Source organism: Sphaerodactylus townsendi, linkage group LG06 (genome assembly GCF_021028975.2).
Source record: "Sphaerodactylus townsendi isolate TG3544 linkage group LG06, MPM_Stown_v2.3, whole genome shotgun sequence".
In the NCBI taxonomy this organism is placed as follows: Eukaryota; Metazoa; Chordata; class Lepidosauria; order Squamata; family Sphaerodactylidae; genus Sphaerodactylus; species Sphaerodactylus townsendi.
Window position 1 is genome coordinate 45,568,093 of NC_059430.1, and position 23,150 is coordinate 45,591,242.

The 23,150-nt window shown below is 44.6% G+C and overlaps 1 protein-coding gene across 23 annotated transcripts in view; it reads left to right on the plus strand.

The window, feature by feature from the left end:
- The window catches only part of ANKS1B (ankyrin repeat and sterile alpha motif domain containing 1B), a 462,906-nt gene that overhangs the window by 397,689 nt on the left and 42,067 nt on the right, over window positions 1-23,150 (plus strand). For all 23 annotated transcript variants that reach the window (XM_048500513.1, XM_048500514.1, XM_048500506.1 and 20 more), the window contains one exon: window positions 21,178-21,285. In XM_048500513.1, coding sequence (XP_048356470.1) covers window positions 21,178-21,285 — 108 coding nt within the window. The remainder of the gene's footprint in view (window positions 1-21,177; window positions 21,286-23,150) is intronic.

Consider the following 23,150-nt stretch of genomic DNA (forward strand, 5'->3'; position numbering starts at 1 on the left):
GGACATCATATAACCAGATGTCCTGGCCCCAATCCGATAAGTGGACTCCATCGGGCAAAAACAATGCTGGCAGAGCATGAGACAATTCAACGTGGGGAATAACATCCCCTCCCATGCTCATTACCAGCCGGGCTGCGGACCGACAAACCTTGGACCTGGCTTTATTAACTCTGGCTGGAGCCACAGCGTTCCTCCAAGTTCTCCGCTCCAGTAAACATGACCAAAACAGCTTGGTCTTTGGCATCTTGCAGCGGAGCAACTTCAAGTCATCCCTCATGAAGTTCTGCAACGCTACTCCCTTGGAGGCAGGAATGTCATTTTCACCCAGCTGAAGGACGATTGCATCCGGGAAGGCATATTGGAGCACTGAGTTCCGCAACCAGAGGAGTAGAGAAGGCCACAGCATGCCTCGCCTCGCCAGCCAGTGAATGTCCAGGGAGGTGTCCAGTCCAAGGTGTTGTCCCCAGCCCGACTTCTTCGCGTAACGCCCAGCCCAGTAAACAATACTGTGGCCAACCATCCAAATTAGGTAACGACGGGCCACCGAAACTATAAGAGAACAAAGTTACAACGAAAGGTGAGGCCAAACATAAACACGATAGGCCAAAGACCTCCAGCGGCCTAAAGCCTGAATCTCAGTTGCAGAGTGTCCCTCTTGAGAGGCCGTGGTAGCTGCCCCTATCCGAAAGGAGTGGGAACCAAACTGCTCTGCAGGGAGTCCTAAAAATTGTAAGCACAACCGCAAAACAGACGTGAATTGATATCTGGACACTGCTGATCCATCGTTATGGATGAACAGTGGACCCTGCCCATCAGGACGGACAGCCAAAAATGCAGCCATGCGAACCACTGGACAAGGTGCCCCTGGTGGGGCGGGGGACAATGTTACTCTCGTTCCCCGACGACGCTGGTCAGTTTTGGACCCCGCCAGCCATATAAGCAAGTTCCCATCCACCAGGGACACATCGACCCTCTGTAGAGCCATAGGAGCTGATGATGTGGTAGACGGGGCAACTAGCTCGCTACACCTAAAGGCCCCATAAAAGGCCAAAGTAAACAAGGCTTGGAATAGCGTAGCTTCATAGGCAGAGTCACAAACTGAGCCTGTGGCATTAAGCAGAGTTCCCAGGAGCTCCCTCGTAATGGGCCGCCTATTGTCTTGTGGCCTGGGGGAAGCGCGCTGCCATCCAGCCACGGCTCTTCGAGCTTCAAAACAGCGGGAATGGTCGGTGATTCCCAGGGCCTGGCTAAAAAAGGATATGGCCGCCAAGTGGACCTTCATAGTCCGGGCAGCCATTCGACGGTCCTTTAAATCTACCAGGTACCGGAGCACCAAGTCCTTAGCAATCCCCTGTCGGACAGGCTCGCCGATGGATGCCGGAAAGGCAAAGAAGGTGCTCAGAGCCCCTTCATACGCGCAACGTGTAACTGGAGCCAGTGACTGCAAGACACCTTCAGCTATTGACTGCCGCCAAGACGCCACAGGTGGTCTGGACACTTCTCCGGAAACTGGCTGGCTTCGGGAGCTAGGGAGCGAAAGCGGCTGACCTGATGACGAGACAAAGCGTCAGCTATATTGTTAGTTATACCTGGCAGGAAAACAGCTTTAAAAGAGATGTTGTTAGACAGGCAAACCATTACAAATTCCCTTACTAGCCGCATCACTTGCTCAGACCGGCTGGACTGCCGGTTTACCACCCTAACCACAGCCTGGTTGTCACACCAGAATTTTACAGCATGGTCATGAAACACATCCTTCCAGATGTGAACCGCAGCTACCAGAGGGAAAAACTCCAAAAAAGTCATGTCCCTCAAAATTCCGGTCTGAGATCATGCCGATGGCCATTCCCCTGCACACCACTGGCCCCTAAAATAAATACCAAAACCTATAGAACCAGCTGCATCGGTGTGAACCTGAAAACTCTCCTGAAGCTCCCAAGGAACTTGCCAAAAGGAAACCCCGTTATAATGGTCCAGAAAACGTAACCATACCCCTAGGTCTTGACGAAGACCCGAAGTCACCCTGATGTGATGATGGGGAACTGAGTAGCCTGCCATGGCCCTGGCCAGGCGGGAACAAAAAGCCCTTCCCGGGGAGACAACCCTGCAGGCAAAGTTAAGGTACCCAAGCAGGGACTGTATTTCCCGCAACCTGCACTTCTGCTTTGCACAGATGTCTCTAATAAGTGTGCGTAATGTTGTCAGCTTGTTGAGGGGCAGGGAAGATGTTCCTGCTATCGTGTCTAACTGAATTCCTAAGTAGGTTAAACAAGACACGGGCCCCTCAGTCTTGTCGGCCGCCAAAGGAACCCCTAGTTCTGCCGCCAAGTTCTGAAATGCTGACAACATCACTGCACATTCGTCAGTGCCGGCTGCACCTACAAATAGAAAGTCATCAAGATAATGAGTAACACTTGCTGATGGCATGCGATCGCCCATTCTAAAAAGGTGCTAAATTTTTCAAAGGCTGCGCAAGCTATAGAGCACCCCATAGGCATCCATTTGTCGACATACCATTATCCCCCAAAGTGAAACCCTAAAAGTTCGAAGTCCCTGGGTGTATAGGCAGCAGCCGAAAGGCTGACTGTATGTCACACTTTGCTAACAGCGAGGCTGATCCCACCCCCCGGATGAGACTCACTGCCTCATCCAAAGTGGCATACCGGACTGAGCAGATGCCCGGGTTGATGAAGTCATTCACCGACCCCCCTGCGGGGTAGGACAAATGCTGGATCATCCTATACTCCCCAGGGGCCTTCTTGGGGACCACCCCAATAGGGGAAACCCTAAGATTGGGCAACGGAGGCTCTGCAAAGGGGCCTGCAATTCTGCCTGCCAAGCATTCCTTTGAAATTTTGGCAGCCACTACCGCAGGCATTTCCCTGGCTGACTTTAAGTTGGGAGCTGAGGTTGCCACCCTGCTCCCCGAAAAGGGGATTTGAAAACCCAGTTGAAATCCTTCCTTTAAATACCGTGCGTCTTCACGTAGCGGATATCTTTCTAGCCACTGGCATAAAGGCTGTACACGCACCGGGGAAGGGGCGAGACACTGCAAAACCTCCGGGACTTCAGGCCTTCTGGACGGGGAAGGATCCTCCCTGGCCGCCACCGTCCTTCTTAAAGCTGCCAGAGCCAGGGTTCCGGCCACGTCGAAAGGGAGGCCGAGCCAGTTGTGGGCACTGTATCCTGGTGTGGGCCCCAAAGCATCTAGAGCAGCTGTGCTCAAACCTGCACTTCTCTTTTTTACGAGAGCCTTGATTAAAGGCTCAGCAGGCAAGACGCAGAGGATCCCGCTGGCCAACCCCCTTTTTTCTGAGCCCATCAACTCCACTAGGTGTAACTTTGATTACATTTGTCATCCACGTTTGATCATGGATGAGATCCCACCTGCACCCAGGACGATGTGATGCACTCTTTCGAAATACTTCATCGTACTTCATGGCCGCTGCTTCCCCTGATAGGGACCAGGCCTTCAAAACATTGGCCCAGTGAGCCGCCAGGTGCCAAGCCCTTAAAGGGTAAGCGGCTCCTATTAGGGCCATGTATTCTGCGAACCCCTTCAGCCAGTTGTCAAAGGAACGCTCAGCTCTTTCTGGGCGTTCCCTCTTCTTTCTGGCCGAACGGGAATCAGACTCCTCTGGATCCTCTTCCGGCCGCAGAACCGTGAAGATATCCACGCAGTACCCGTCCAGGGCTCTTTCCCATAACTTTCTCGGCAAATGGGAGCCCGGAGGGTCTCCAGGATCCCATGCCGAGCAGAAGGCTGAAGCCCCTAAATTTCCGGCACTATCCTCCACTGCAAGTCCCCCCTTTCTCCTTTGAGTGATCCACAGAGGAAGAGCTGGCACCTTCTCCCCTCTCTCCCAGTAATCCCCTGCTGCCTGGGCGGAATCCTCATCTGTGGACTCACCAGATGAGGACGAGCTAGGGGACCGACGAGAGGACTTAGAATGACGAGAGGCCTTCCTCCCTCTCCGTCTGGTTCTGGCTTGTGCCCCTGCAGTCTGGCTGGAAGGGCCTGCCAACTCTGGACCTTGAACTATGGGACCTGCAGCCACTGAAGGAGCCAAACTTCCCGAAGGTGCCTGGTAACCCAAGCTCTGCTGACCCAGAGTCCCCACAAAAGGAGGGACAGAGGAACCCAAGCTCTGCTGGACCTGAGTCCCCACAAAAGGAGGGACAGGGGAACCCAAGCTCTGCTGGACCCGAGTCCCTCCAAAAGGGTTGTCGGGTGAACTGTGCCCTTGAGGAGGCCAAAGACAGGGATGCACCTGCTGGGATCCTATAAAACCTCCTGGCCATTGTCCAAAGCCAGGGATGGGGTTGAATTGACCTGGCCAACCCATGCCTGGATTCACATTCATGCCCATAAATGGAGAATATGGGTAAGGACATGGCATGAACACAGAACTTGGAGGCGCAGGCAACCCACTTTGAGCAAGAGGAGCCATAAATCCCGCAGGATTATTTAGCCCATTTCTTGAGGAAGGAGGCTGGTCCGGTCCCGGAGTACCAGGCACTGGATTCTCTGGGGACTCTGTATTGAGCTCCCGCACCATCCTTGTTTGTTCTGACAGGAGTACAGTGTGTGTGCCATGCACCCCGGCACTGGCAGAGGTGGCAGGCAGTCCCGTTTGCATAACAGCAGCGGGCAACTCCCTGTTAGGCTGGGGTATCCCCAACTCCGCAACTTGGGCGACCCCTTGGATGACCTCTGGGGTGGGCACTACTTGCCCTTGTTCTCGAACCCCAACAGTTTCTGCCTGGCCACCCTTTTGAGCCTTCTTTTTTGAACCTGTCGGCTTTGGTGCCATGGTGCTAAACAATCTTTTAACTATTAAAGTTGTGCACCAATGGCCAAGGAACTTCTTCCTGTTCCCTTTTTTTAAAATTTATTTCTTATTTAGTTATTTATTTTTAAATATCCACTAAAATTTGCAAATTCCGAAGAGTCAAATTATTATCGAGTGCAGGAGCTGGTACTGAAGCTCCCGCCTCCAAATACAGCCACCTGTATTTCTTGTTAAAGTTGGGGGGCGGGGTTTAGGCATCAAAGTAACTGGCCTAAACTTGCCAAAATGGCCTCCGGTTATTTGCTACCCCTAAACCACCTAAAATGGCTGCCGGATTGTGTCCCGGTTATTAACCGGTCACCAGCGTGGTCCTATAACAATTAAAATTGCCCACCCCCAATCCAACCAGTCCCTGACCGAAGCCCTCCTGCCTAAATGAAAAAACGTCTTCTACCTTGCAAAAAGGGGGAGTGAAGGAAGTTGAGGAGGGAAGGGGGGAAAACGCAGCAGAAACAAAGCCAAAATGGCCGCCGCACCACTCCCGTGATAGGACCCTGCCACCCTGCGCTAGTGGGCGAAATTAACCCCACGCTTCAAGGGAGGCGTATGCCGCAAGGCAAGCACCGCGGGCTCGCGAAAGACGCAAAGCCCGCAGCAAAATTTGAAACCCCGGCAGCCGACGCACGATCGGCCAAACAAACGGCTGATGCCCTGGTGGCCAACGCACGATCGGCCGGACGAACAGCTGACGCAGCAGCCAAACGGCCACTAAAACACCCGCTCCTGCCGCCCCAAAAGCGCTCCGTTCAAGCGCTCCGTCAACGGCAGAGGGTTTTCCCGGGAGCCTCGGCAAGGCCGCTCCCCGCTCTCTTCGAGGCCGCAGGTAAGGCACGTCAGCACACAGTCTCCCTTTTAACCAGTCGGCCTCGAAAGAGGCCCGGCCCCTGCCGACGCAGCCTTTTAAAGGCTGCCAGAGGCCCCTGTCATGTGCCGGTACCCGGCCACGTGACAGCCTCAATCAGCCGGCGGGGAGGAGGCTTTCCCTCGTTCCTCCCCGCACGCAACGGCACCTCCAGGCTGAGGCCTGGGGCGCGATTTATCACTCTCTGGTCTGGGTTCCTAATCCAGTGCACAATCCAAACAAGGCCACTGCTAAATAGTATAATGTAATATTGTGTACTACTAGTCTTCTCGTTTTCTCATCTTACAAAACATTGTTATTTGATTCTTGCCTTTTTGCTGTTCCATATGAACTTGTTTATCTGTTTCTGCCATTCCTTCAAGATTTTTTTCATGAATAGAAATTGGTAACATTTGAAATTTAAAAGTAATTTTGGCTGTACATTTATTTTTACAGTGGAAATTCTTCCTAATCATTAAATGTTTGGTATGGACTATCTTTGCATATTGTCTTGGGCCTTCGTCCATATCATCTTATAGTTATCTTTAAATAATGTATCATTTTGTCCAGCAAGTTTGTTCCTTGCAACCTGTAATATTAGTAATATCTTCTTCCTGCTTCATTAAGAATTTCAATATTATTTTAGTCTAAGACTGTGGCTTCCTTGATTGAGTTAAATTGTCTCATGTTGAGTCTTCCGCTTTTTTTTTGTGCCTTCAACTTTTCCGAGCGTTATTGTGTTTCAAGAGATAGCCTCTGTTTAGTAATTTTAACTTCTGGGAAGAGTTCAGGCTTGGTTTGATCTAGAACCCACTTATTTGTCTTTTTGCTAGTCCAAAGTATCCATCAAATGCTTCTCCAAAATCACAAGTCAAATGAATCAACTTTCTTCATTGTTCAACATTCACACCCATACATAGTAATGGAAATATTATGATATGAACTATCTTAACTTTTGACACCAGAGACACATCCTTTCCCTTAAGAATCTTTTCTAGCTCCATCATGGCTATCCTTCCCAAGCTCAATCTACTGATTTCTTATTTAGGGGTTGATTCCACACAGCAAATGTATAACAGGTTGCAGTTGTTGCTTTAAAAACACAGTTGCCACTTATACTTCTTCCCTTCCTGCCCCCGAGAAATGCAGTTATCTTGTTCAAAGCCTCAGCCCCACTCACATGCCCTTCCAGACTCCTCAGCTGAGGAAAGTGCCCGAGGCCAGTCCTGTACCACTCAGACACCCTGCAGCTTTAAAAGAAATCCCTTAGAAGCAATCCACCAGGTCTCTCCACCCTCCACCACCCTGCAAAATGCTGGTTCCTCACATGGGGAAGGGGGTATATACATTTATGAATCAATACCCTGTTTTGTTAAACCTTCCATATCTTCTTTTGTTTGAATTAACCTTTCTTGCTATTGTCCCTATTGTCCTATTGTCCCAGTGAAAGAAACAGACATACGCATTTGCAGACCCATGTAAAGACTCATTAGTTATATATTTGTGAATGGAGTTTGGATTTATACACCACCTTCCTCCTACCCTTCCCCCCACAACAGACATCTTCTGAGGTACGTGAAGCTGAGAGAGTTCTGAGAGAACTGTGACTAGCCCAAGATCACCCAGCAAAGTTCATGTGTGAGAGTGGGAAAATAAATCCAGTTCTCCAGATCAGAGTCCACTTCTCTTAACCAACTACACTACACTGGCTCTCAACAAAAGAAAAGCAGTGTTTCATTCCCAGATTCAACACCTCAGTGAAATGGTAGTTTGGGATGTCCTGTCTGATGAAATACCTAGGACAGAGGAAAGAAGGGAACCCTGGGTGTGTATAAAGGTCAGAGCTATTAACCTGTTAAACACAGGTAAGATAGGTGGCAAACAGTGATTGCCTAACCTACCTACAGAGGTGGGATTCAGCCGTTTTGGCCTGGTTTGGCAGAACTGGTTGTTAAAAGCCTTCCCCTCCCCTGGGAGAAGGAGCAACAGGGCCACTTTGGAGGAGGCCACTGTCTGGGGACGGAGGGGAGCCCCCACACACACCCTGAGGAGCCATGACTTACCTGCTGACAAGCTGGCACGCTCCCAGGCTGTGGGAAGAGTCACCGGCCTGGACCTGGGCTGGGAAGGCGGAGTGCACCAGCAGACGGCCACACTGCCCTGCCCGGTTAGTAAAGGGTGCTGGTGCTGGGCCCAGGAGTGTCCTGAAAGTGGTGGGGAGGAGCTGGCAGACCGGTGCCAGTCCCGGGTGAGCTCATGCCATAGGGCACAGGGCCGGGCATGGCTGGGGGATCCTTTTGCTTTGATAGGAGCTGTTGTTCCCTTTCCCATTGGCTGAGAGGGAGGAGGGTGGGTACAAAAGGAGGCTAGGAGGTGCAGCCATGTAAATGGAGGGGTGGCGATGGCAGTGCAGGGGTGTGCGGGGTGGAGGAGCAGGAGACAGCAGCGGCTATCTGGTGGTTGAGGGATTAAAATCCCACCACTGCCTACCTGTAACCTTGAACCTGTGTGACAGAGGTTTGGAAGATTGTAGGGTCTCTCAATGAGTGAAAAGGGCATCACATAAAATGTATCAAAGCCTTACTAGGACTCTGTGGGTGACAACAAAAAAAATTACTTGTTTCCAACTGGTAAGCTGAATCTGAGTCAAAGCAGTCTGAATCTACAACGGGTGCATAAAGCAATAGTAAAACACTTGCAGGAAGGAGCAACCTTCAGTTGATTTTGAAACAATTGTGGGTTGCTGTAAAATAGCTTCTAGACACAATTTAAAAGACTGATTTTATTTAGATAGATATTAAAGAATGTTTGGGGGTTACTTGTTTTGCATTTTTGGATCCTTTTTAGTGCTTTTCTTAGGTGCTTTTATTGGGCTGTTAAATCCATTAAGTTGTAATATGAAAATGATTTGAAACATCGTTCCTGGGATTGTGGTTAATTAATCTATATATAAATGGTTAGGTTTGTCTGACAGAACTGTAGAAGGCAGAACATTTCCAGGAACCCTTCAGTTTAGAAATAAACGTTTGCCTCAAAAAAATTGATCTATATGAAAGTTCAGTGCAGCACTAATAAAAGGTGTCTTATGGTCCAGTGTGACCTTTATTGAGGTGAGTAAACGCACTGAATGAGTTTTCGTAACCTGAAGCAGTTGATATAAGCATAAGCATTTTATTGTCATTGTGCACGCACAACGAAATTAACAGCAGCATTCCTCGATGCACACAATTTCAGACTCATACATCATCCTCACTTTTCCCTTCCTCCACCCATCCCTACACAGCCCCAAATACATCAATATGAAGCAGCGGAGTTTAGCATAGCCACAGCTCTAGAGTAGAAGCTGTCTCTAAGCCTCTTTGTCCTAGTTCTGAGGGCCCTGTATCGTCTGCCAGATGGTAACAGTTTATGGAACATATGAAAAAAAGGAACATATGAAAAACATATGGAACATATGAAAAACATAAAACATATGAAAAACATATGAAAAACATAAGGAACATATGAAAAACATATGGAACATATGAAAAAAAGGAAATGGAATATCCCTCCCCCCAGCTGTACATTGACCACTGAGTTGAAGGATATCTTCATGCGTGTCTATGAATAAGAGATATTCTAGGGCAGTGGTGGTGAACCTATGGCACGAGTGCCAGAGGTGGCATTCAGAGTCCTCTCTGTGGGCACGCAGAGTGTGCCCCCACACACACATCTAGGCTGGCCTGTGCCACTGGGCTCAATTATTAGCATTAAACCTAAGACCTAGTTTTGGGGAAGCAGTGTAGGTAACCCTATTAAGCACTGTTAAACCCCACTGATTTTCATGCGAAGAACTAAAGCGCGATCCTTTACCTGGGAGTAAGCTCGGTTGCTGGCAATGGGGCTTGCTTCTGAGTAAACCCTCCTAGGGTCGTGATTCACCCGTTGGAAGAGTTGCGCGGTTGCTTCAAAGCAAAGCCACCGACTACCACCAAGCTTACTCCTGAGTAATGCATGCCTCGGAGCCAACCGTTTTTTCTAAAATAAAACCTCAGTATTCAGGTTAAATTGTATGTTGGCACTTTGCGATAAATAAGTGGGTTTTGGGTTGCAATTTGGGGACTCGGTCTCGAAAAGGTTTGCCATCACTATTCTAGGAGTAGAGGAGAAAGTAGAAGTTTAGCAGCAGGGCCTAAACTCCAAAAGTTTGAAAAACTGCAGTAAAGATGCAAATTTCTGTTTTGAACAGTAATGCAGCTAAACATATTCAGATTAGCATGAAACTTCATTTGTAGCATTCTACAGAAGACTCCCCTTTGCTGGCCCCATCACCTGCCTCCACATTATTGCCTGGTCATTTGCAAATTGTGACCATGTGGAGGAAGTGGCTGTACACCCATCCCCTCCCCATGATCAACAATGTTATATATTGCTAATCATGGGGGGTGGGGTACATGTGCAGCCATTTCAGTGTGATCCCAATCTTCAGAAGCCCAGGTAGTCGTGTGGAGGAAAGGGCAGGGCCAACATGCTCATACCTCCTCTTCCTCGCCACATGGTAATTTACTATACAGGGATGTTATCTGTACCAGACTTATATACTTTGGTCATCCTGAGTCACCTTATGCCTATCAAAATCTTCATAAAAGAAGATTACACAATAACAATTTGAGGATAAATAATTTTTAAAACAGCTGTAGAGGAGAATTGTGTAATCAACAAAATTAAACAGAGGGAAATCTGGTAACAAAACCCAGCTTCTTTACTCAAAGAAATGTATGTAGATCAGGTGTGCATAAATATGGAGGGCAGCTATGTGGATCTTTAAGCTTTTGGCTCATAAGAACATAAGAACATAAGAACTAGCCTGCTGGATCAGACCAGAGTCCATCTAGTCCAGCATTCTGCTACTCGCAGTGGCCCACCAGGTGCCTTTGGGAGCTCACATGCAGGATGTGAAAGCAATGGCCTTCTGCTGCTGCTGCTCCTGAGCACCTGGTCTGCTAAGGCATTAGCAATCTGAGATCAAGGAGGATCAAGATTGGTAGCCATAGATTGACTTCTCCTCCATAAATCTGTCCAAGCCCTTTTTAAAGCTATCCAGGTTAGTGGCCATCACCACCTCCTGTGGCAGCATATTCCAAACACCAATCACACGTTGCGTGAAGAAGTTCTTTCCCTTTCTTTTATTAGGTCCTAAGTTCTTCCCCAGCATTTTCAATGAATGCCCCCCTGGTTCCTAGTATTGTGAGAAAGAGAGAAAAATTTCTCTCTGTCAGCATTTTCTACCCCATGCATAATTTTTTAGACTTCAATCATATCCCCCCCTCAGGCGTCTCCTCTCCAAACTAAAGTGAGTCCCAAACGCTGCGTAGCCTCTCCTCATAAGGAAGGTGCTCCAACTTCCTTCTAACTCATCCCTACAAGCGTTGCCCTTCTCTGCACTTTTTTTCTATCTCTTCGATATCCTTTTTTTGAGATGTGGCTGACTCAGAGACTGAACACAGTTACTCCAAGTCGCTTGGTGCAGCACATTCACTTGGCTTTATATAAGAGGCAATGACAATCTTTGCAGTTTTATTCCTCAATTCCTCTTCCTACAATTGTATCCCTCAGCATAGAGTTTGCCTTTTTCACCGCTGCCATGCGTTGAGTTGACATCTCACCGGAACTATCAACTAAGACGCCTTCAAAATCCCTCTTCCCTGGTCTGTGCAAACTGATTAGCACTGACCCTGGCAAGCGTGTATGTGAAGTTTGGATTTTTTTTGCCCCTCACGTTGCATCACTTTACATTTCGCTACATTGAACTGCCTTTACCATTTCTTAGCCCACTCACCTACTTTATCAAGGTCCGAGCTGGGCTCTTAAGCGTCCTTTGTGGTTCTTACCACCCTCACATAATTTGGTATCATCTGCAAACTTGGCCCACCACACTACCCACCCCTACTTCCAGGTCATTTTATGAATAAGTTAAAGAGCACTGGTCCCAAAAGCGGATCCTTGGGGACACCACTCCCTACATCTCTCCACACATTGTGAGAACTTCCCATTTTATACCCACCCTTTGTTTCCTGTTCCTCAACCATGTTTTTTAATCCATAGGGAGGACTTTTCTCCTCTTATTCCTTCATTGCTGAGTTTTTCTCAACGAGAAGTCTCTGAGTGAGGAACTTTGTCAAAAGCCTTTTGGAAATCCAAGTAGAACCAAATGTCCACTGGTTCCCCCTTATCCACATGTTCTGTTTACACCCTCAAAGAACTCCTAGTAAGTTTGTAAGACAGGACTTGCTCTCTACAAAAGCCATGCTTTCGACTCTTCCTCAGCATTGGTCTTGCTTTTCTACATGTTTAATAATTTTATCTTTTAATGATAGATTCTACTAGACAATTTTACTCAGGAACAGAATGTCAAACTGAAGCTGGCTCTGTAATTTCTCGGGTCCCCCCTAGACCCTTTCTTAAAGATTGGTGTGACATTGGCCATCGCTTACCAGTCTTCAGGGATGGAGCCTGGATTTCAGTGGATAAGTTGCATATTAATGTGAGAACATCAGCAATTTCATGCTTGAGCTCTTTAAGAACTCTTGGATAGATGCAATCTGGGCCAGGGGATTTGGTAGCATTTAGTAGTTTTATCAATGGCTGCCAGAACTTCTTCCTTTGTCTTACCACTAACTTCAGCTTTGGGATTCCTCCGGATTCACCTCCTAAGAAGCTTGGTTCAAGGTGCAGGAATTTTCCTCACCTCCTCTTGGGTGAAGACAGATCTGCAAAGAATTCATTCAGCTTCTCTGCCCAATCTCCCTGTCACCTTTGGCACACCTTTTGTTCCTTCCATTTGTCTAACTTGGGACTCTATCAGCTTCCCTAAGCTGGCTTCCTGCTTTTGATGTACTTGAAAGAACTGTTTGTTGGCTAGTCTTGATGTTCGCAGCCATCGCGTTCCCTCATAACTCCTTTTTTGCCTCCCCTTACAGCTAACTTGCTTCTCTTTTGCACTTCACCATTTGTTGTTCTCTCTCTGGTATTCTTCATCAGATTAGAAGTTTGGACTTCCATTTTTCCTAAAAGACATCTTTTTTTTCCTAATAATTACCTCAACCTCCCTTGTTAACCATGGTGGCTTTCTTTTGGACTGGGCGCTGCCTTTCCTAACCTGCGGAACACATTCCAGCTGAGCTTTTAAGACTGTGTTTTTAAATAACCTCCAAGCACCTTGGACATTTTTGACTCTCTTGATTTTCCCTTTCAGCTTCCTGCGCACTATCCCCCTCATCTTTGAGAAATTTCCCTTTCTGGAAATTTCTCATCTTTGAGAAATTTCCCTTTCTGCTCACATGCAGTTTTTCAACATTTTCCTATTTCCATGCATGTCACTCATCATTCATATTATTTGGCTATAGCTCTTTCTCTATTTCTCACCATCTCTGTGAGGTTACTGTCAGCTTCCACCATAAGACAAATGTGCACCAGTGGAAGTTATCATGCCTACTACTTGCAATATCTTGATCTATGTCTTTTCCATTTGAAGGGAGGAGGGGAAATCACTGGAAAACTCTGAAGTGTCTCCATTTAAATAATAATTTTGCTTGTTTACTGCTTTCAAAAGCATATAATAATACTCAAAGAAAATTTGCCACTTCATATATAAACAATAATGAGCTTGGAAAGTCACTGTGCACCTGAATGAAAGGTAAGAATGCATTTAATTTAGGTGCCCAAAACGGAAGGTATAATTTGTGTTAACTTTCACATAATGAAACAATCTAAGAAAATTAGTATTAGTATAGGAAATTGGTATAGATAATCAGTGTTAATGTATTTTTGGGTTGGCAAGGCCTAGAAGATATGGGCAAATAGCTGTAGTTATGATTCTTGGAAATTTTGTATGTGCTTTAAATTATATACTATAATTCATAATTATCATAGTATAGAAGAAATTCAATCTGCTGTAGATTAACTAATTACAAGAATGATTTTTTGTGAATTTCTTTAGTTATTGTTCAAAATAATAAATAGAAGGGCAAAAGTAAAATAATATCACTAAAAATATGAGTCCAAGTTCAATATGGCAAGAGCTTCAAGGAAGGGTTGTTGCTGTTTTAATATGCAAAAAAATAAATAAATCAGAGGCTATTAACATTGTGCAATTCTTCATTAGGGATGGCCCAGTTCCCACTCCCTGGTTTCCACCCACACAAAGACTTCTCTTGTCTAACCATGGAGTGCACTATTATTTTGACAAAGGAATTGTAATGAGAAAATGTGCACAACCACAACGACCTTATAATTTCAATAGATCTCAAAGCTGGCTTTTTTTTGTTTTGTTTTTTGCTGCAGAAGAATGTTTGTGTTACTTAGTTACTAGAGATAACTTATTTTTCTTGTTTTTTCCCCACTGCAGTCTTTCCTCATCCCTCTTTCTTTGATAATATTCTTTCCTGCACTCACCTTAAGGCATTTAGAGGGAAGATATTTTGAGAAACACTGTTGATGTCCCCTCATCGCCCCTAGCAGAGTTAATCCAACTGCCCTGCTGTGCTCAGAGAGCCTGTTCTCTCCCACCCACAGTGTTTCTTCCTCACAGATTAAGAGTCAAAGAACAGCAGGATGCCAGGCTGTGATGTGCTGTGCTAACTGGCATTGGCACTCATTGTCTTTCCAGATAATAACTGTATCCAGTTTAGATGGGCTTCTGAGAACACTTTTTAAAATTCTGTAGGCTACATTTGAGAAAATTTACCTATGTCATTCCTGCAGTATGCATTAGAAATTATTACAGAAATATACCTTACAGTTTTAATTTTTATTAGTTGTACTCCTGTTGTGGTTCAGATTTATTGCAGGTTTTTTTTAAGTGGAGTAACTTTTATGTAGTGAAATGTTAATCAACAAAGAGAGCCCCTGCTAGGTTTCTCGGCACTGCCTCAGCAAACATTGAAGTATTTGGCAAGACAGTGCCTGAGAAGAGTGGAGTTTGGTGGATGTGATGTCACTTATGAGTGACTTTTTACTCCCCTAGTCTTAAAAGTATTTACCATTAATGCTGTTACATAGAGGCCATTTTTTCTTTGTTTTCTCAGTTCTCTAGGACAGAGAAATTGGGATTGGGGACAGGTAAATAGCCAATACCATGTTGTATGAGACTAGGATTTGGGATACCCAGGCCCCTTCTGCACATGCAGAATAATGCACTTTCAATCCACTTTCACAATTGTTTGCAAGTGGATTTTGCTATTTTGCATAGTAAAATCCAGCTGCAAAGTGCACTGAGAGTGGATTGAAAGTCCATTATTCTGCATGTGCAGAAAGGGCCTCAGGTTCAAAACCCTACTTTGCCATGAAGATCATTTGAGTGATTTTGGACCAGTCACTCTTGCAACCTAACCTACCTCACAAGGTTCTTGATATATAAAGTAGAGGAGGGAAGAAACATTTATGCTGTCCTCAACTACTTGGAGAAAGCATATGATCACTGTGTTTGTTCTGATAATGCACACTGAAACTTAATAACTTGGAATGGTTTTCTAGCAGCCAGCACAACTAGCAGAAATAATTAATGGTACTGGGAGAGGAAACGTCAGCATCAAACAAATGGTTGAGAGAGGGCATTCTGCAACCGATTTCATAGAACATAGCAGGCTCTACCTTTAGTAGCCACCAACCTTACATAAGAAAATGAGGATATGTGAAGAAGGAACTCTGAAGAAGTTCTTCTGTTATATCTCTGTGACTTATCTGACCTCGACTTGTTTCAATCTGGCTTCATGCCTGGTTTTGAGGCAGAAAAGACTTCGATGGATGATCTCCCATTACAGTTAGATAAGGGAAATGTATCCTTACATATTTTTCTAGACTTGTTTGTTGCATTTCATATGGGTGGATTCCACACTGCATAAATATAACACCTGTAGGACATTTTTAAAATATCTGTTTTGACATTTTATGTTTCCACAGCGGAAGAACACAAGTGTTGCCCATCAAAATGGCTCTTTTTCCAGCCTGCTGCATGGAGTACTTGTCAGTTTCACAGTTGCACCTGCACTTGCAGTACATCCATTTGTTTTTCCTTTGTTTTCTGTTGTGAGAGTGATGTTTGCAAAGCTACAGTGACACAAATATGCACATATTGCAGCATCTCTAATCCTGTCACCAATGCTTAGCAGACATCTCCCCCAAAACAAAAAATAAAGGAGAAACAACACATGCACGGGATTGCTAGGCACAACGAATTTTATTCATCTATTTTTACAGTGAAATTGTGCATGGATGAGTTGTAAGATGAGGAAACTTCCATGTGGAATCTTCACAAGAGTATCTGCTGCAGCACACAAAATGGCAGGCGTGAGCAGTGAAAATGAAGAGTAAGAGGTTTGGGTGGGAGAGATAAGGAATTTCCCCCCGGTTGGGGGGAGAAGATCACTAGTTTAGCAATCTTTGAAAAACCTGGGCTGGGAGAAATAAAATGGGCTGAAGTTATTTTGGGGAAGACAGCTATGCATAGTTCTTCCCCAAAATGCTTTTTATAACATCCCAAAGACATTATGTTTATGCTGTGCAGAATCCACTACGGTCAATCATTTGCTACTCTTAAAGCATCTCAGATTTCATATAGGATTTGGAGGTTTAACTCTGAACTGGTTTCAGTTCTTTGTTGATTAGTTGGCTACAGAAGATGATGCCAGGAGTTGAATCATCTATGTGGGATCTGCTCCCCCCAATGGAAGAAATTAGAAAATTATTGCGGATTCAGAGGGCTTGTAAGTCAACTGTTAAAAAGAACCTTCAGCTCCATAAGATGTGCTCCTCTATGTGCATCTTGACAGGCAACAATATCTGCCAAACATTTTTTCTTGTTTGTTTTCTGGTTGTTTTAATCTTTTTTAAATAGTTTTTAGAATTGTGTTATCTTATGCAGATTTTATTGTTGTTGGATGGACTTATAAATGCTTTATGCAAATACATTTTCTGTCTTTCTCTATCTCATAATGAAACTCAATGCACTTTTATCAGTACTACAATATGTGCCCATGTTTGGATACCAGGTTTCAGCCTGAGCCAAATGCTTATGAATGAAATACATATTTAGGAATATACATATGAATGCTAGCAATATAGCTATAATTCTGTACTTTAATCTCTTTTTTTCTTATCAAAGAATGACCTATGCTTTTGCTACGGGCTCCCACTCTGTCTGACCTTGTTAAGGCCTGAATGCAGTATCTCGGCACTTTATAGAGGTGTTAACGTTCCATATGACTATAAATACTTTTGTGTTATGTTTATAAAGAGCCCATATTTTATGGTCACAAACCTACAATATTTATTTAATGTAGCAATAAACACTTGGAAATCACCATAGTTCAGTTTGCTAATTATTATGCGTTGCCAGAAACAACTAAAATGCTTTCTACCTTACTGGACAGAATATGCATATTTAAAGAACTTTTCAATCCAAAAACTTAGGGATAAAACTACAGTGGCTGATATATCTGGAGAACCTTGATTAAGTAGACTCTGCTTTTAGAACATCGTCCTTCCTACTGTAGCCAGTGAGAAGCTTCTACTGACAGTTGGGAATCGCTTGGGAATGGTGTAGAGAGCAGAAATCAATTGAGCCGGGGTATCTTTCCAATTCCAATTTTAGTTACTTAAACATTTATGCAGTTTGTTCTAATGACGCCTTCTACAGAATACAGATTAGAAGACAATCCAGTCTTGCTGCTGCTTCTGAAATTCCTTCCTTCTGCCTTTTTTCTCTTTCTGCAGTTGTGGCCTTTGTTGAAAATGGGGGAATAGCTGTGCAGGATCAGATGAATAATCCATCTAATCTAGCATTCTGTTTCAAACAGTTATCAACCAGATGTCAGTGGACTGCCTATGAACAGAGCACAGAGCCTTTCAATTTTGTTGCCCCCCCCCCCTCCGGACATAGAGGTTTCCTTTAGTCATCATGACTAGTAGCATTAGATAGACCTATCTTCCTTGAATTTATAAAATTGCCTCTTAAATCTATCTAAATTAGTGGCCTTTACCATTGGTGTCATCTGCAAACAGATTGATTTATTGCTAACCCCCCCCCCCCCCCCAAGTCTGGATAATTTATGAACAGATCAAAAAACACTGGTCCCAAATCCAGTCTCTGTGAAACACCACTGCTTACATATTTCCATTGCAAGACGGGTTAAGTCTGATACTTGTATTTTTGAAATTTGCTGCTCAATTGGGACCCAGCATTTGGAGACTGTTCTTTTCACAACATGGCAGTTGTTGGCTTCTTCCTAGTATCAGCAATAGCTATGAGGGGATATGAGTGAGGAGGGAATAATGTCACAAGCCCTTCCAGTACTCCTGCTGTCCCAATAGCTGCTTGATGTAGTCTCTACCCTATCTTCTCAGTATGTACAGTTGCCAAAGTGTATGAGTAGGGGAATACATGTATTTTTCAGCTTTGGTACACATGATTTTTAAGAATACTTGTTTGTGTATATCAAAACTGGAAAATATGTAGGTGAGGTCTTCACACAAAATGGTAGCTGAGTGTTAGCAAGAAGACTGTGGGCATCATGTTCTCCCATAATGCAAGGCTGAGCAATAAAAGTGTAATAACTGAACAAGGCTTGAGATGAAATTAAAGCTTTGGCATCAACATCATACAAAAACTTATGTAGATTAAACTAACCGTTTACAGTGAATGTAATAAAAATGCCTTTAATTGAGTGATATCCAGATATAATTAATCAAAGGGGGAGGGGAGAGGGTATATGTGTGTACTTGTTTTGCAAGTTTTTCTTGATTTTCTTTAATAGGTGGCTCTTGTGGTCCTCGGTGTAAAAAGTGGTCAAACAGTGCAGTGAGGAAGCAAAGACTGTGAAAAAGGCAGGCTGCTTGAAGTAAACCGTTATTTTGTATACAAATAGGAAGAAACACTTCAGGCATGAAAATGATGCCAGCCTTTACTGGAACAGTGTGTTTTTCAGTATCAACAGTCATTAGACAGACTTGCCACACTACATGTTCTGCAGGCTCACATATATACAAAGCCTCCCCACATATCTGACAACATGCTGGAATAATTAATGTTAGGCTTTAAGATGCTACTAGACTTCTGTTTAATTTTTCTATAGAATAGAAGAGTTATATTTTATAATGCTGTCTACTTATTTTATTATTCATCTATGGAAAAATCAACATGTGTTTTCAGATTACAGACTGTCTGTGTAATTGTTTTATACCATCTCTCAATAGAAATCATATTTCAGTGGTGTCGTCCTAATGCACTATGTTTCTATAGCAATTCATGTATCCAAGACCAGTTGCAAAATTATTGCTAGTGACACACACTCAAAGCTGGCAGTATAATATTATACTTGGTGTGTGTGTATACATGCTTGCATGTGATGTCTTCTTTATATAATGGTTTATTTTTATAATTCAAATTAATGTTCTTGACACTGACAGTAAACTCTGAAATAAATCATAAGGCAAACCCACAGAAAACACTATGGGTTACATTTTTTTAAGTTGCTTAGATATCATAGGCCTTTGTGGGATTCCTACTCTTTTGCCCACCCAGAATCTATGACCTTGGGCCAGATACACCATTTCAGCCTAACCTACCTCAAAGAGCTGTTGTGAGGATAAAATGAAGAGTGATGTAAGCTACATTGGGTCCCCATTGGGGAGAAAGGTGGGATAAAAATGAATGAATTCCATAAATAAATATTTACATAGCTCCATCTTTCTTTCATAATGTTCCTCTGTCATTCTTCCACATGAGCCAAGAGAGAGTCGTAGATACACTGCAGAGCATTCCTAAGTGCCTATTTGAACAGAACAGTTTTCAGGCAATGGGCACCTGTGCAAGAAACACCCATCCCTCATGAATCACAGTGACAGTGCAATCCTAAACAGCGACCCAGCTTCTAAGGCCACTGACTTAACTGGACTTAGAAAAATGTACCTCTGGCTGAGATTGCATGTGACTCTCCCAAGAGTCTGCACTTCCCTGGAGGAAGCAGTGCTTGAGAGACTACTACAGCAAATGCTGTGTGCACTTAAAAGGGAGTGTACTTTGCAGGGACTGTTTCATGCTCTACCTTTTCAACTCTAACGTTAGGGTTGCCAACTCCAAGTTTGGAAATAGAAGAAGAATAAGAGTTTGAATTTATATCCCCCTTTCTCTCCTGTAAGGAGACTCAAAGGGGCTTACAATCTCCTTTCCCTTCCCCTCCAACAAACACTCTGTGAGGTGGGTGGGACTGAGAGAGCTCCAAAGAACTGTGACTCGCCCAAGGTCACCCAGCTGGCATGTGTTGTACCAGCTAATCTAGTTCACCAGGTTAGCCTCCACAGCTCAAGTGGCAGAGTGGGAAATCAAACCCAGTTCCTCCAGATTAGAATGCACCTGCTCTTAACCACTACACCATGCTGACTCTCAATATGTGGAAGTTTGACAGCCTGGGAGAGTGGGGTTAAGGGGAAAATACCAAGCAGTCCACCTTCCAAAGCAGCCATTTGTCCAGAAAAAGTGGAACAAATGTTTTAAAAAAGTGATGGGCAGCCCAATCCAAAACTCAAAGCGGCCAGGGACGTTGCCACTGTGTTGGCACCCCACCACCTACAGAGAGCTTTCCGGCAGCGCAGGGAGAAGGGGAAACCCCCCCAAAAAAACATTTCCCCCTCAGCCTTTAGAAAACCTTCCATAGGGCTTAATGGACTTAAGCCACTCAAACGCACAACTAGCTGCGAACCTGGGGAAGAAGCTGACTACTGCTGGCTCCACCCCCCTAAAGCCCTGGCCTGCCCTAGGCTTAACCCATGCCAGCGTCCATTTAGGATGCCAGTTCCGCTCTGCGGCTTCCAGCTTTCACCGCTGTGCAACTGAGGCAGCTGGCGGTCAGTGCCTTTGTCCCCTCCATTGATGTGGGTGCCCCTTGTGCCAATGAAGGGGACAAATGCGTTGGCACAGCCCCATACTGCATCCTCATGAAGATTCCCCACCCCCTGGATTGGGCTGTTACGTAGTCTGGAGATCATTTGTGATTCCAGGAGATGTCCAGCTCCTACCTGCAGGTTGGCAATAATATCTAAAATTGCAAATCAGGAGGCATGCAGTATCTCTTGCTGCTTTCCTTTTTAGAGTTTTGTAATTCTCGGCTTTCTTCCTGTTGATTGCTCTCTCTCTCTCTCTCTCTCTCTCTCTCTCTCTCTCTCTCTCTCTCTCTCTCTCTGCTTCTCTGTCCTGCTGACATTGCACATCTCACCTCCTGGCCTATTACCAGGACCACCTCTTACTTCTTTGTATTCCTTCTGGCATTCTTTCTAGCTGGATTTTCTATTACTGTTATACTCCTTTCCACATAGTACTTCTCTATACTCTTCAGCCTCAAGGATAATCCACTGATTAATAGTCCTGGGTGCTTTTTCATGGTAGGTTCTAAAGTCATTAGTTACTTGTAATGGATTTGGCTGCATTTAAGCTACTTTTTTATTTTTCAGGTTTTAAAAATCAGTTTACTTGGCCACAGAAAACGCATTTTGGCCTCACTGGGAGACAGACTTCACGAAGATCCACCTCAGAAACCACCACGGGCTATAACCCTCAGGGTATGTTCCTGCAAACCACACTTTGTAAAGTCTAAAGCATGTCTAGTTTAAGGTCTATAAAATACCTAAGCACAGATAATTATTATTTAGTAACTAGTCATCCACACGGATAACTGTCAACTGCATTTGTTACATTAGTATACCAGGTGCTCGGGAGCAGCAGCAGTAGCAGAAGGCAATTGCTTTCACATCCTGCATGTGAGCTCCCAAAGGCACCTGGTGGGCCACTGCGAGTCGCAGAGAGCTGGACTAGATGGACTCTGGTCTGATCCAGCAGGCTCTTTCTTATGTTCTTATGTTCATTTTGCTAGCTGGATGTGCTTTGAGGATTTCTTAAACAAGCAATGGTGTAATCAATGAAATCAACACGTATACTTATTTGAGTACATAATGCACTTTAGTTCAATATTACTGAAGACTTTTACTCATCCACAGTTTCCATGTATTTAACTTCCTGTTTCTTCTGCTTTTTTTCGTTCTGTACATGTTTTGCTCCTTTTAGTGACCAATTTGATATAATACCAATTTTTATCAAGTCCAAAAAGCTGCTGATTTAAACTGCAGAGAGAAACCCTCAATTTAAAGCTGTGTAATGTTGAATTGACCATCAGAGCGAGTAGAACTGAACTCCTGCTCCAAATTAACAGGAAGTTAGATGCGAGGAAACTGAGACTGTATAAAAGCCCAGAATTAGGATATCTACCTGTATTTTCTGCTCACAGGTCCATAAATTGTTTTACGTTTGCTAATTCTCCTAATTCCCCTCCCCATTTTGACCATGTGTTCCTTTTTCTAATTGTAATATGGGAAACCATACCCAAGAATTCATCACAAAATTTTCATATTTTATCCTCACTCTAGAATTTAAACTTGTTCTTCACCACCATGATTGCAATCTTACCAGGAAATAAAACCATTCATCTCAGTAGAATTTCTTTATGAACCAGTATGCATATGTCTGTTTCTTAAAGATATTTCCTTAGACGTTTATATGGCAATTTGGAAAAACAGATTTAATTTTTATGTTTGAAAACCAAGGCTTGGATCAGATATTATGACAAACCATGGTTTGCTGCTGCAATGAGACAAACCTGGGAAATCATTGAGCTAATACTCTCCCTCCTCCCCTTTGCCCTTTCCTGCAACTAGATAATTAGAGGTTGTAGTTTTTACAAAAATCCATAATCCACCATTGTGCCTGAACCTTCAAACTGTGGTTTACCCCAGGGCAGAGGCAGAGCAAGGGGAAACTGCTCCCAGGGCATGTGTGCACCCTGTGCACCTGTCACGGTGTTGCCTGCCCCTGAATGCCCCTTCCACGGCCTGGCCACACCTCTGCTGCTGCTCCGCCTGGGGCATCGTGCCCTCCCCACTGCCCCATGGGATCCACAGACTTGTTGAGACTGTGGGCACATTTGGAATTCGAACGCAGCATGGTGGGCTCATCTACAAAATAGCTGTCACAAAATGTCAGCTGCAGGAGGTAAAACCATGAAATAATTGCCACAGCTTAATTTCAGTAACACAGTGTAATCCTTATACTGTGGTGGCTTCTGCCAAAGCAACATTTAAAAAAATGCACAGCCAGTCAAAAGCCAGGTAAAAGCCCTAGCTCCATGGTGGCGAACCTTTGGCACTCCAGATGTTATGGACTACAATTTCCATCAGCCCCTGCCAGCATGGTCAATTGGCCATGCTGGGAGGGGCTGATGGGAATTGTAGTCCATAACATCTGGAGTGCCAAAGGTTCGCCACCACTGCCCCAGTTGGTCCCACCCACTTCCTGAAAACATTTCTCAAGGGCCAGAAAAGTTTACTGTTGAGGACCCTTGGCTTATTTATGTTTCGCTGCAAATTTGGGGGCA